This window comes from Falco rusticolus, chromosome Z, assembly GCF_015220075.1.
Source record: "Falco rusticolus isolate bFalRus1 chromosome Z, bFalRus1.pri, whole genome shotgun sequence".
Lineage (NCBI taxonomy): Eukaryota > Metazoa > Chordata > Aves > Falconiformes > Falconidae > Falco > Falco rusticolus.
In genome coordinates, this window is record NC_051210.1 from 67530335 (window position 1) to 67545604 (window position 15270).

Consider the following 15270-nt stretch of genomic DNA (forward strand, 5'->3'; position numbering starts at 1 on the left):
AGGTTTCTTCAAGGCAAGAATATAGAATTAAGGACACAGTTCTTTGAACTCCAGTAATTGTGTTCAGTAAGTGAATGCTAAAATACCTCTATTTCCACATTCTCTTTTCCACCCCAGTTCTGCTTTGCAGAAGTCTGACGGGCATAAGTGGCCAGTTTTTTTCCTTCATAATTAGCGAAACAGAGAAGGAATCAGCTTTCAGTAAAGATGTTTTGGATTGTTTTAAATGTTGTCTTAACTCTTTCAAACCTCTGCAGAGACTGAAGAAATATTGTATACATTGAAGAAAACTTTCTACAATTTACTGTGATTTTTAAAAAAAAATATCTGTAAATGGACTAATTTTAACTGGGTAGTCTCCAGTTGTTTTCTGTATAGCTTTGGTTTCTTAACATCAACAATATTTATATAAAATTTTTATGATACAAAATGCGATGAGGATGTGATGTCACTTTTCTGCTACTCCATATGCAAAAAGACAACGACATAAATATTTTTCAAGATGCCTGTGATGTATAGTTTGCCAGCAGAGAAGATGCTGGACTTCATTAGATGCAGCTCTTTAAAACTATTCTGTCTTGAACCTATGCTAGTCATTGTGACGTGCGGAATTAGACTCTATAACTCGAAAGTTATAAAGTAGGTATGTTTATTGCGCGCAGATGCACGGGGGATCGCTCCTCCACAAGTGTGCATGCCCGAAGTGATGAACCATCTCACATTTATACAATAAAACAAATGAATATTCAATTAATGCCTATACATATTCGTTACCTAAACCCGCTTCGTATGTTAATTAGCTTATCAGTCCTTTGCCTGGAATGTGGTGGGTCTTGGAGGTTTGTAGGTGATTCATGTTCTTGTGACCATCAGATCTTCTCCAGCAAGGAGTGGTGATTCATGTCCTTGTGACCATCCAATCGTCTCCTTGCCTCTCCAGCAAGGAGCGGTCTTCTCCAGCAAGGAGACTTAGCACTCCCTCCCTCTAGATAGCATTGGAATATCTCTCATCCTTTTCTCATTCTTTTTTAAATAGCCCCTTTGTTAGAGGAGGAAGGGCAAGCGTCTCCTCCAAAATGTAGGAGTGTCCTCAAAGCTGTGTGGCTATGTGACCAGACATCGCACCCATGACTAGTCACCATACCCACATTCCTGGGCAGACATATACAATCACAATCAATGTCCATTGTCCCCATTTCACACTATTTCTCCATATCAATTGACTGACTGGCTTTAGAAAGAATAAAATCTCTTTTGAAGTCCTGCATATGATAGGCTGTATAGATACGGCTTCACCATGTGAACTAGATTGGTAACCTGTACATCTTACTGCCTGAACATGTTTGCCCTTCTGTGAGCAACAAGGGTGAAAATGGTATTTATGTTGCCAGGTCTGCTTGTGCTCTTCTGACTTATTAAAAATGTCATGGTGTTTTGATGTTAACCTGAATCCTAGTGTTTCAGTAATGTTCTCTGTTCTGCTACTGATCTCTGCTGGTTTCTTTAGAATGTTAATTAGCAGTCACTGATAGCTGTAGGACAGAAGAGAATACAAACAAAAACAAATTTGGTGAAATATTTCTTGCAGATTGAGGATCTGGGATAACAGTCAGCTGGGAAGCTACAGTTGTACTCTGAAAGGTGAAGAAGAAATCAGTGCTGTGTTTCATTTACAAGGTAATTGTATTTAATCTTAATCTATTAAATTTTTCTTCACTTGGCCATTGAAATCCAGTATTAATATGGTTTCTGGATAGTGTGGAAACTAACTTACTTTGGTCAATCTAAGTGAGAATCATTATTAAAGGCATTTCTATAGCTTGGAGGGAAGAAGAATTTTGAAGCAAGAAGGAAAAGTTTTTTTAGAAGAAAATTTGCTAACAACCAAAAGAATGTCTAAGCCTACTTTTTTTTCCGGAGTAACTGATTTCCCCTTCTTTCTCCATCCTTACAGCAGGAGTGAATACTTACCACTTTCTGGGGGGTGGGAGGAAAGGATGGTGTCTTAGGTAAATTTTTCAAAAAGCAGAGCCAATGACTTGAAAGTTTGGCCTGAGATTTGGTGTTACAAAGAGGAGCGATGATTAGCAGAAAGGAGGCAGTTTTTTTGAGCAAATTCAGCTGTATTTCTGAAACACCAAATTACTGCTTTAGAGTATCTTTCATTCTATATGAGAACAGCGCTCACATTAAAACTAGTGTGCTTCACTGGGCAGTGTGAGTGTCCTTCCTTCTGTTTTGTATTCTCTTCATAATGTTGCCCCTGCCAGTAGGAGGCAAAGTTCAGTTGAATGGAAGACATGCAGAAATGAAACATACATAAGCTGCAGAGAACCCTTATCTTCAATGACCGCTATTTCCTTCTCTATTCCCACCATCCAGATCTTGCAAAGAGCAAGGCAAGTGTTTGATCTGCGAAAGCTCCAGACTGATACATCAAAAAGATTCTCCCTGAGCACAGGTTCCTTAAAACCCTAGCTCTTCAAATAACTACCCCTAAGTTCAGCTGAACTAACTAGCAGCTCTGTGTAGTTCAGTGCTGCAAGCTGCCGTTGTCCACTGGGATATCTGGTCATGTCACTTGGGGGAACTCATGTATGTTCAGATACCAAGTAGTAATGTTCACACCTGCTTTCAAATCTTCAGCCAGGGGAGACTGGCTTGCAGTACTGAAGACAGACAAAAGTTGCAGTTTATCAGACCTTTTAATATCTAAAAATGATGTTTTTCATGTGAACATGTGGGTAAGGTTTAGTTAAATGGCTACCCAGGTCTGTTTAAGGTCTCCTTTGACTTTTTTAATCTATACTTTTGAAAGTATACCATAACTATTTCAGTAAAGGCAGGAATGACTCAATAGGGAAGTCATCTTTTCCCAGAATAGTGCATAAGACTAGTTGATTTATTACAAGAAGACAGGAGAATTGCTTCACAATGGTTGAGTGCTGCCACTTCTGATGCCATAAAAAGTACTGGCTTGATATTTTTTAAGATTAATGCAAGAGTGAAGGAAATGAGAAAGAAGTCCTTGAATCTTCCAGTCAATGCAGAAAGAACATTTCTGAAACTGAAAGATGAGTGATGGGTTGTAGACTCAGTGGCTAAAGTCATCACTGCTGTAACTAACGGAAATAGCTTTTCCACTAGGCAGTTGGGCATTATTGGATGTTACCCCTCCTCCCTTTCCCCCCTGATACTGGTTTGGCATAACCCCACAGACTGAGGAGTTAAGCTTTTATCCAAGTCTGCAGAAAACAAGAGATGCTTATAGGAATTTCAAATTATTAAACATGGAGACCATTCATGGATATTTTAAATGGTGTGAAGTGCTGTAATAGCTATATTGAAACCTAGAATAGATCAATTTGTTTGCACTTTGTTCAGGGATCCTTAAGCAGCTGTCCAGGTACATGCACTACGAAACAACTCTGGTCTTTAAACCAGTGTGGAAATCTGCTGGTATAAATCTGTCCATCTCATCAGCAGTTTGTTTGCTTTCTGTGCAGCAGCACTGTTTTGTTACCAAATTCTGTGTGGTCTAATTGCAAAGTTACCTGGGACAAAGCATATTATTTCCATGCATGCATTCAAGGTTAACAACTCTGTTACAGAGCCAGATTCCAGAATTAATGATGGATATTCATGTTCTTAATCATAGCTTATGTGATCACATGTGTTGCTCAGCATGGCTAAACCTTTTTGACTGTCATAAACCTGTTGTGCTGGGTGTAAGGGTTTATTTGTTTTCATGTTCCAGTCTTTTTTTCTGTACTTTTTTTCTCTATGAATTGTGAAGGAGGTGGCAGTAGTTAGTAAATTAGTCCCTTTTACTGACAGCAGTGAAGATACTTGGTCACTACTCTTCAGAAGTATAGCGTTTAATGATTAAAACAAGTATTAGTGAAGTCTCGCTCCATGTGTAGTGAGGCTGGATTGAGGTACGGTGCAGTGAATTCTGAGGCTATAAGCAGTGCTCTTGTTAACAAATTGGCTTCCTATATATTTTTGGAATGGAAATTTAAATTTAAATACTCAAGTGAACTCTTTGGGAAAATTAATTTGTGCTCAGCCAGTCAAGAAGGGGAGAGAATGAGAACAATCTTAGTTTATTCCAAATTGTTCCATCATAACTGCTGAAAGCAAATTCTTGGTTTGTTTAGTCTAGCGTGAACAATATAATTTAAAAGATGTACTGGATCTGTACTAACACAAAACAATGAAACTTGAAGTAAAACTTAAATGGATCTGAGGAAAACATCCTGATAAAGAGAGAAAAAGGGGAGATACATAATATAGTATGATATATTTGCTCAGCTCTATCTATAGGGTGCCTCAATGTATAAAAAAAGCCTTTTTTTTAGGCTTTTGCCCTTGGAAGGCTGTGGGGCATCTGCAGTTATAATGGTTGGGACAAGTAGCTCTAAAGCTATAAAGTGATGTCTTCTTGTGGCCATGTTCTGTCCTTAGCAAGATTGGACCAAAAGTCCTTTTTATTGGCATGCACCCAGAAGTCATTATTTCAGCTCAGAAAACATTTGTAACTAGAAAACTGTCTGCAGTTTTGTCTTAATTACAAAGAAGTTCTCTGCATGCAGAACTTGCCAGATACTATTAATGTGGCAGCATTGTGGCTGGAATAGACTTTTATCAGTTTTTGCGGGTTGAGTGCAATTGTAGAAAAATTAGTGTTGGTTCCTAGTGTACCAGAACTGATGCATGTAGCTCACAGCTGTCAAGGAGGGGAAGGAGGAAATGGGCAAGGATAGAAGTCAGTCTGATTATCACTTGGTTTTCAGTATTGGAAACTGTTAAGATCATGGAACAATTGAGAACAGGATTCCTGTAGTCTTCTGTACAAATTCTGTGTATGGAATATCAGGCTGAAATGACTCTTCATTTACATAGTGTCATGAGTGATAGAATCATCTGTGTTTCTTAAGGGAAAAGAAAATGCATGGACTACTATAAATAGATATTTAAATATATTCTATCTTTTTGTAATACTGTAATTACAACCTGTACCTGTAACTTGATGGAGTTCTTCCTACTTGTTCTTAGTACCGAAAATTGAAGGAAAAGAAAAACCCATAGTCAGTTATGAAGGAGATACAGCTGTGATGATTTGTAAAAGTTTTGGCTATACTCCCACTGCTTGGACCTGGTATATGACCAATGGAAGTGAACAGGTAACAGTTTCATCTGTTGACAAAGTAAAACAATATGGTATGGTAAAAACTGGGTACAGACACTTGGTAAAGTGCAATGACTTTTCACTGTAGGCTCTATAAATTGCACTTCCACTTAAGTTAATGTAAATTTCTGTACATAGGAAAAAAAATCTGTGATATTCGGATGTAATCATTGTTACAGGGATGTAGCTTTTGTTCTGGTTTGTATGATGATTCTTTTCCAAAAAGTCCCTGTCATACTCTTACAACCCAGACAGCAGTAAAACAAAGGTGAGTCCTGAGATATATTAATACAGTAAAATCAAGTAATGGTTATATTGCTCAAATATTACTATTGAATACTCCAAAAAATCTAATAGCAGGACATTCTTTTAAAGACATGTAAGGCATTGGAGGCTTGAAGGAGAACAGGAGCATGTTCCTTCTCTTACTTCTGTATTTCCCAGCTTGTATGATCTCTTTGGGGCACTGGACCTGAAGGAGGTAATTCTGTGGTGGAGACTGCTGTGGCACTTGATTCTGAAGGAGCTGAAATATCTTCTTCACCTCTTGGCTTAAAGGCTTTCAGGAAAAAAATCTCCCTCAGCTGTTTGCCTCCTTAACATACCCATCCTTCAGGATCCCCCTTAGCCTTGGGACCATAGCCACCTTGTTCTAGCCCCTTTTCTAGGGGAAGCACTGTCAACTGAGGAGGTAAAGATCTGTCTTACCAGTACTACTGGAGAGTAGCGCTGACTTGTAAGACTATCAGCAAACTCCCAGTGAAGCAGCATTCCCAGTACAACTTCGTTGAAAGCGCATGCTTTGTGCTGTGGTGAAACCTGGAGATTAGATCCTGACGCTGCAGGCTGCCTTTGTCAGTGGTGAGTCAATAGAGTCAAAAGTAACTTTCATCTGATCTTAGACTAAAACAGGTCAGACAATCTTCTCATTAAAAGTGCGTATTTTTGTCCATTAAATGTAAAAGGAACCAGGGTGGCTACCAAAGAGAAATTCTTCCCTTGGAGGTGGACTAAACATGCATCACAAATGCCACTTGTTCTTAACTCATTTTACATCTTTGTGAAGAACTATGTGTTGATAATATAAATAATTTGATTAAACAATTTCTTACTGCATTAGTGAGACTTGTATATTTTATTTTCAGGTTGCCATTAATGACTCTTTGCTGGCAGACAAGTATGTAATTAATAGAGTATCTGCCAATGTAACCCATCTGAAGATACTGAAGCTCACCAAGGAAGACGATGGTATATATTGGTGTGAAGCTGGTTTTGAATTAGGGAAAAGTAAAGGAAAGCTGAAGCTTAAAGTTCTATCCCTCATGGTGCCTCTCAAACCCTTTCTAGCAATTGTGGCTGAAGTTATTGTTTTAGTAACGGTTGTTTTCCTGTATGAGATGTATTCAAAAAAGAAGGAGAAATGTGCAGGTAAGTAGTCTTGTTTCCTGCTTTCCACTGAAACTGTAGCCAAAGGTAGAAAAGTGTGACCCATAGCACTTCATATATGAACTTGTGTGCTTTTCACATCTATATTTTTTCTGACAAAATAATTTTGTCAAGAACACTGCCATTATTTTAGATTTTTAAATCTCTTCCATAGTCTTGTATTCAGGTATTGCTTTCAATAAGCAATACTTCCCCATAAAAGGTTTGATTTAGTCCTTTTTCCTCACAAGACAAAGGAGTTTCGAGGCTATAGTTTTTGGGGGAGTGCTTGGGAATGGAAACAAGAGCTAGTAGTCTTGATGGGAGAAACTTCTGTCAAGAAACTGAGTAAGGAGGGAAAATGCATTAAAACAGAGTGCATTAGTGTTGGTTGCTGAATCTAAGGTGCATGCAGGTAAGCTGAACTAGACGTGCACAATGAAACAGAAGTGATCTATATAAAATCAATGTATAGATATGTATATATTATGCATATATATGCCATGTATTTTCCTATATTTTACACATATATGTATAAATTGTATACATTATCTAATATATGTATCAAAATCGGATTAATAAGCTGATCACAGTAAGCTTTTGACAAATTTGTAGGTAATTCTACTGAATAGAGAAATGGATAACTTGAATTACACATTTAAGAAAACTAATAAAATGAAAAAATAAGTTTGTTTCGCTTAGACATGGAGTAAATAATATAATTAAACAGAACTCTTTCAGTGTTTGTTAAATTAAGACCTTATATAATCCTTTTTCTGTTATTCAGCAGATGAAAAAGAATTTGACCAAATTGAGCAACTGTAAGTGAAGAATTTGTATACTATAGATAAATACCTGCTCTTTTGCTTATTAGTGTTGTATAAAATTATATGTTACTGACCTAGTTGGTAAGGGTTAGTGATAAATGCGAAAGTACAGTTTATTCCTTTCCTTAAGACTTCCTAATTGTGGAGTGTGCAGAATGATATTTTCTGTCTGGCACTTCATTTTGGTGTTTGGAAGATGTTTCACTTTTTTTGTTGAGAGCACCATGTGTCCTCATTCTAAAAGGCTATAACTATGAGGAAAATCACTTTCAGGTGGAAATTCTATAAAAGAGGTTTTGAAGCTTTTCTCCTACATTGTATTTGTCATTATTAACATAAATTTCTCACTTGCATGTGGTCAAAGCCCTAATTATCCTAGGTAAGCCTGTAGTTGCTGGGGTTTTGGGAGCTAGCATTATTGGCTGTTTTGATGGTAACTCCAGCTTCTCAGGGGGGTGGAGTGGGTGGGCTCTCATAGTGCCAATAGCTTGGGCGCAGGAGTGGTTGCACCACTGGAGCCAAAGGAGTAGGTGTAGGCACTTCTGCTGTCCTGCTGCTTGAGGGTTGGTGCTCCCATACTGGCTCCTCCCCCCATCCTTAGTATGATGCATTTCTAAAAGCTTGCTTATTAAAACAAGCTATACTTCTCTCCTGCCCATCCTTTTGAAGCCCAGTCACTTCATTTGTCCTGTTTTGCTTTTGTAAGATGGAGCCTAGCAGTTCCTCTTCTTGTGTCCCATCCACTCCATTTTTCTTCTCCTCAGTCCCTTCTCTCCTCCTATGTTTGTCTCCCTTTTTGTCCTTCTGAGTAGCACTGTCTCTCCTTTGTTGAATTTCTTGCTGCAGTTACCTTCTCCGTTTCACTGTTGTATTCACTTTCCTATTCCTTTTTCTAGTGCTAGCTAGAAACACATTTTGGTGCTTTCCCCCTTATCTAAACAGCTTTAAAGCTGTAATTCAATTATGCTATTAAGTGAGGATATGTCTTGGGCACATAGTGTGGTATTATACTGCTGAGTGAGGACATGCCTTGGGTTAAATTGAATAATTGCGCTTGTTGTGCAGCCCTGCTTTTTATAAACATGCTGAAACTGTATTACAACAGGATTGTAACACAGTATAGGGGACTAAAATAATCTTTTCCTACTTGATGACATGTAGGATGTGGTTTTGATCAGCTGCTTAATCTTTTAGACTTCTATCTTAGATAAATGCATTTGAGGAAAATCTATTAAAATATGTATTACTTACCTTTCAGTTATAAGAACCAGGCATTTCAACTACTGGCTGTTTAGAAGATAGATCTGTGTACCAGACAGAATCTCTGAAGGATTTTATGTCAAGTGATAAGTAATACACAGCTGAACTTGTCTGAGGCTGTAATTAAAATGCCACATCTAACAGTGCATTAGGTGGGAAACCAGTGGTTCAGAAACAATTTTTTTTTTTGAGCAAGGGAATTAAGTCTTGATTTTAACCAACACCATATAGCTAGTTGTAGGTACTCCAGAAGAAGCAATTGTATGGTTGTTCCAGCCCATGTTCTGAGGATGTTGACCTGCACATTGCTTGTATATTATTAGAGCGTTCACTCTGTTTAGAAATTCTATATGTTGAATGAAATAATAGTACAACAATCACTTCTGGGAATACAGTCACTGTTAAAACTTTGTGGGATTTTTGAGGGGGATTGTGTTGAGTCTTCACTACTTGGCTGCAAGACTTTAAGAGTCAGTATTTTGGTTGCTTAAATTTTTTAAATCTTTTTTTTTGTAACTTCTCATGCTAAAAGAAAATCAAATAAGTTCTAGATGCACTCTGATTGCACTGTGGGAGTGGAATGACTGTACTCATCTTATACTTGAACACTGAGTTTTGGAATTTGACTTCTCTTTCTTACAGTAAATCTGAAGAAAGCAATGGTCTGGAAAACAGTAGCACTAGGCACAGAAAAATTTAATCTGGTTCCTAAAAAGGTAAGTTAGAGATGAAACAGAGACCAGAGTTTACTCTTCTTTTGAACAGCCTAATACAAGGACAAAGGAATCCACTGTGTCACCCTAGTCTGGTTTTTTTTGGATGTGGGAACAACATAGTAATAGAACCATTGTTTAGGTAAAACAATATATAGTCATTCATGATGTAATATTAGCAAGAAAGTGCTTAATTGCTTGGCTCCTGATCATGAAACACTCTGTGAATGCCAGGGTAGGTGCTGAGATGCATAAGAATTGCTGATGTATCCAAAATCATGTTCTTTCAGGCTGTAGTTTGGGTGCTGACTGAGTTTATGGAGTAAGAATGCAAGTGGGAAATGTCACAGTACCAGATATATGAAGCAAGGATTATAGCAGTCTAGGAAAGAAGACAGCTTAATAGATAATGACTGAAAGGATTAGTGGTAGAAGAAAGGAAGCAGAGGGTATGTAGCCCTGTGGAAGCTATATAATTAACTTCCCTGATTCTCTGCCCTCTTTACAGTCTAATTACAGGCTGCTTCTACTTCCACCAGCTGGAAATGCTTGTCAGAGGATGGTCTGTAAGCTGAGGACCAATCCTACATACTCTAAATTTCCTCTTTTTATTCCCCCTCTGCATCTGGCACCACAATCTCTTGTTTCAAGATGAGAGGTATGAGTGACTTGGTATTCATGTCACTGCTGGTACTGTTTTTCCCTATAACAAGCCACCTACCTGGAGGAAGATTGCTTCCATACCTTTTCTTTTAAAGAACAAAGAGAAGTGTCAGGTAAATCTCATAAAGATTACAAATCAGTAAAAAATCAAGAACAAATGCTTTCTAAGAGTATATTGTTTCCTCAGTTTGCTGCATGTTATGGTATTTGTTGATTGCTGTGACTGAAGTTCCCAAGCATTTATCCCATATTGGATCTAAAGTCCCATTCTTGTACAGTCTTTTTGGCATGTGACACGTGATGAATCACTAAGGATTCAGACTTGCAAATTGGTCCATTCAAAAAATTGTAAAATGTAAACTGTAAGGAAATCTTCAAACAAATATGGGAAAATATTAAGCAGCAAAATAATAGAATGTTATAAGGAAATGTGTGTGTTCTTTTTAATCCAGGAGATTTAAGCCGACAGAAGTGGAAATCATCACAAAGCTACAGAAGATGTATGCAGCTATGCATTTTAAACGTCTGCTATGCTTCTAAGTAGACTCTACACTTAAGCTAAATAAGATGCTTTGAAAGTAGCTGTGAAACTGCTCATTTTATACAGATGATAATGTATTCTGATATAATGCATTTAGGTCTCTGCTGTCTGTACCATTGCCATTTTATTACTAAAAGGCAATTTTTACATGATCAGACTTCCTGTTTTATGACTGATCCATTTGACTTTGTCCTGAATTGGAACTAACCTTGTATTCACTGAATGAACAGGAAATATAGAATGAGCCTGTTATCCAAGTGTTATAAAGCTGGACTTTTAAGATCAAAAAGTATCACCACCAAAGAAAACACCTTTTAATAGCAGATGAAGCAAATGTGACACAGCTTTTTTTACCAAAGAAATGGTCAAAGGGAAATCTTTATCATGATTTAAAGGAAATGATAACAGTTTCGCAGTTTGCTCTGAACAGTAAAGTGTCTTCATTCTAACTTTTCTTTGCTTCATTTAAATGAGAAAGAAATATTGTATCTTAAGTATTCAGAACATACCAAATCTTCTTAAGATGTCCTGCTATTTGTGTGCTACTATATTCTAATTCTAAATAAGTTGAGCACTTAAATACTGTACAGATCAGAAAATTCAGCAGTATTTCAGAGTAGGTGAAAGAAGCAAAGGGGATACAGTACCATACCAGAATATAACTGAAAATTATTTATGCTTGCACAAATTACTGCAGGATCTGAGAGATGCCAATCCAGTTTTGCAATTATAATTTATTTGGAACACAGATTTCACAATATACCTGTATCTTATGTTCTTATCATACATCCTGTGTAGTTGGTACCCTTACTACTTGTGGCATATTGAATTATTCTTTAAACTCCACTCAGAGCACAGAGAAGCTAAAATTTTCAGGGTAACAGGATAAGCAACATGAATACAATTAATTCTCTAATACATAAAATTGTGACACTGCTGTTATGATTTATGGCTTTGCTTTAGATGAGCTAATTGCCATAATTACACAATTTAGTTGCATTATGCATTCAGCAATTGAAAAATGTGCAGCTAATAGAAAAGCAGGTGATGGCATTTGTTGCTGTTGCTTGCTAACCCAAAAGAAAAATAACAGAAACTTCCATTTTAAGAAAGGCAAATATAAAGTCTTCAAAAGATTTTCTTCTCTCAAAATATGTAAGGAAAAACCAGGCAACATTTGCAAACTCCCTGAGGAAGTAGAAGGAAAAAACCAACAAACATTTAAACAATTTCCTCAAAGTGGTTGTTTCTCTTTGAACATAAAGGAATACAGAAAAATAAGATGAAATAGATTTAATTCCCTTTATTTTTTCTATTTTACTGTTCTTATGGGTTTGAAATTACCAAAGCCTAGCATTGGCTGTTCTCTTGGAGATGGTGGACAAAATCCAGTATGACTCACATTTTTTTTGGTTTTGTAGTTTATTTTGCAGCTTTAACAGCAAGTTAAGCCCAAATAAAAAACAATGGGAAGTACATAAGCATTGAGTGATTGACTGTAAGGGCTGAACAGTGATAAAGATTTCCCTTGCTAAGATACTGTTTTTATTGTATTTTGCCTTGGAGTTTCTATGCACTATAAAAACCAGAATGCATTTACAGGTCTTTATATGAATTTATCATTGATATAACAGCATTTTTGTTGTAAAAATGTTGGCAGTTTAAAAAGATTTACTTCTGTATATTAATTGTTTGAAACATTTTATTTTTTGTATCAATTTTTTTTGTAGGAAATCTAGTAGCAAAAAGTAAGCTTACAGATCAAATCACTAGATTGAGTAGAGCAGAATTAATACCTCTTGCAACAAAGAAGAGGTTAGGTAGTATCTGGCAAAAAGCCCACCTTTTAATCAGATGTGGTAACAGTTTATTGCTACCCTCACTGAGCATTCCCATCTTGAAATTGTGGTATGAAGTCTTTGCCAACATATGCAAATTACATGAATAGATGCTTTTTGGTGTTAGTGAACAAGGGCTGCACTGAATGCAGGCAGGAACTGGAGAACCTACATTAAGTATGGATTTTAGATCTATGATGTGTTCCTCCTATCAGGACTGTATTAGAGTTTAAGATTGGCTGCTGTAACAGTAGTTTTGTCTTGACCTGCATCTAGTATGTTCTGCTCGCCATGTCTGCAAGGCATTTGATGTTTAGTTTTAGGTTGGCAAGTAGTTTTTTCATCTTGGTGAGTGGTTTTATTCCTTGTATGTCTGCCTGGGTTCAAACTTCCTTGGGTTTCTCTATGGAAGGCAATAGTAAATAATATTAAATAGTAAATACTACATAACTGACATAATGGTCATAACTCCAAAGGCATAAACCCTATAGTTTTTAGTTCACATGCCACATAGGAAGCTCTGGAAATCTCTTGTGTGTATGTCAACAAATACATGTTGTGTATGTTGACAACATTCCTACTGCAGTTGCTTTGTGTATCTGGTTTATTATGCAAACATAGCCTTCAATAGGACAAAAATTTGGCAACCTTAAACCAAAGCTCTAGGCAATGATTTTTAACTCCTTCAAGCCAAGAGGTACCAAATGAGAGCCAAAACAATTCTGAAGATATTTCTTTCAAACAGCAGGTAGAGCAAGTATAAGGAGCCACAGAAGAATTAGCTTTAATAATGAACATTAATCTGTAATAATTGACTTAGACTCTGCCTACCCATATAACAGCTGCATTTGTTTGGCAAATTGTGTCTTCTAAGACAAAATCCTTGTTTTCTTGCAAAAGTGGTATGTTACTGGTTTCTATACTAACAAAAGTCCTAGAGGAAAAAATTAGTCTGCAAAAGAATCTTGAAGGGCTGTTCCTAATGCTTCAAACTGGTCACTGCAAATTCCTCCTTTCCGTAGGTCCGAAGTAGACACTAGCAGCTGTGAGACCAGATTCCTAGTGAAGAGTGACAAATATTATTTCCAAACTGCGAGCTCAGCTAGAACTGTGTGAAAATTTCCTTAGGATGGAGACCTAAGAAATACCCAGTAGTGAGTCAAGATGATTAAGTAATTAGGCATAGGTCATTTGACATGGCCAATCCTGAAGAAGAAAGAAAACGTGTAAGTATTGATGCTGATATTGAAATCAGCATCCATGTGCCTCTGTTTTCCAGCCAAAGAAATTAGGTTTATATGCTACCTTTAAACTCACTCTGAAAACTCTTCTATGTTGACTGCTAAGCAATTAAATTTAGAAAGAAACCGATGGGTGTCTTCAGTGTAGGCAGAGTTTTTCGGAGGACCACTCAACTATGTGTTGAGCTACCCAGCATGTGCAGACTGACCGCAATTAGTCACATGATGTTGCAGTTCTAGTTGGGAGCTCCCCAAAAGCAGGAAGGGGAAAGGAGTGAGGAAGAAACCACTTGAGACTGGTTGCAGGGGCATGGAAAGGACCTGCAGATACTCCATAGGGGTCCTGAGGGACAGCAGGAATGGAGTGAGATGACTGGCAGTTCAATGTGTGCAGAAAGACAGAGTGTAAATTTGTAGGAAAACTTTTTTTGGTTGTGCCATTCAGAGTGTTTGTGTAAAGTTCTGTACAGTGACTGTAAACAATCTGCTACTGCTAAGCACTTGTGCAGGTGAAAACACAAAGCCAAGTGGTATGTTTCATAAGAAAATCAGAAGTTACATCCTTGGAAATTTTTTACCACTTGCTTTAAATAGTTTTGCATTCTTGTTACTTTCTTATACCAGAGCATATATAATGCATTAAACAATTCTTTATGAGAAAAATAACTCAAGTTCCAAACTTTACAACTTGTTACTGAAACTGGGTTGTCTAAATCTACTGTTGATGCCTGAGTTAATATTTATAGTTGAATTTTATGAGACTTCAAACTTGTAATGTTTATTCTGTTAGTCAAAATGATTGGGTTTTATTCCATAAAGAAACTTATCTGATTCATTTTGCCGTTCAGCCTTTTGATTAACCAAACAAAGATTTTTGTCCATTTTTATTACATGGGTAATATTTCTATCAACTGACTTACTGAATTATTTTCAAATTGACATTAAAAGTTATGTAACAGTGCCTTGAAGGAAGGTATTTGTTTACCATAGTTAAGTTAATTTTTCTCTTTTGCAATATGTTTGTTAAAAATTTCAGAGGAAACATGACAGCAAAAACTATTTTTCTAGTGAAAGACTACTAAACCTAATGCTTTTATCACGCTTGCCTTATTTTATATTCTGATTTTATACTCTGTGTTCACTCAACTGTTCTATTGTTTTGCTTGAGCGGTAAGATCTGTACAGAAAATGGAACAGCCTCTGTATGTTTGATGTATATGGAATAATGAGTAGTTATGAGTAGTGTTAATTGATAATATTGTATTTACTGAGAAGTCCAATAAATTTTACCATGAAGAATCCATGAAGCAGAGAGTGAACATATGCCTGGTGTCTTTAAGAAACAAAATCAGACTGTCACTTCTTTTTATTTGTCCATATCCACACATTTTAATTTAGACCTAAACTGCTTATTTGCTTGACTACTGAATTGCCTTTGCTCAGATGTATAACCTTCTAGGTAGAAATTGCCAAAGATGTCCAAGTAATTCCTTTCTAAATGCACATACTGCATCTGGCCTAGGTTCATCGCTTCTAACTTGGACATCTAAATTAGGAACATATTCTGTTTC

The 15270-nt window shown here is 36.8% G+C and overlaps 1 protein-coding gene across 3 annotated transcripts in view; it reads left to right on the forward strand.

The window, feature by feature from the left end:
- EMB (embigin) overlaps positions 1-15003 on the forward strand; it is a 28406-nt gene extending 13403 nt beyond the window's left edge. For 2 of the 3 annotated variants that reach the window (XM_037374252.1, XM_037374254.1), the window contains 6 exons: positions 1589-1677; positions 5059-5186; positions 6337-6619; positions 7404-7437; positions 9346-9419; positions 10532-15003. In XM_037374252.1, the coding sequence (XP_037230149.1) occupies positions 1589-1677; positions 5059-5186; positions 6337-6619; positions 7404-7437; positions 9346-9403 (592 nt within the window). In that variant the 3' untranslated portion in view covers positions 9404-9419; positions 10532-15003. The remainder of the gene's footprint in view (positions 1-1588; positions 1678-5058; positions 5187-6336; positions 6620-7403; positions 7438-9345; positions 9420-10531) is intronic. The other variant, XM_037374253.1, reaches the window with a different exon arrangement.
- Positions 15004-15270: the final 267 nt, after the last annotated feature.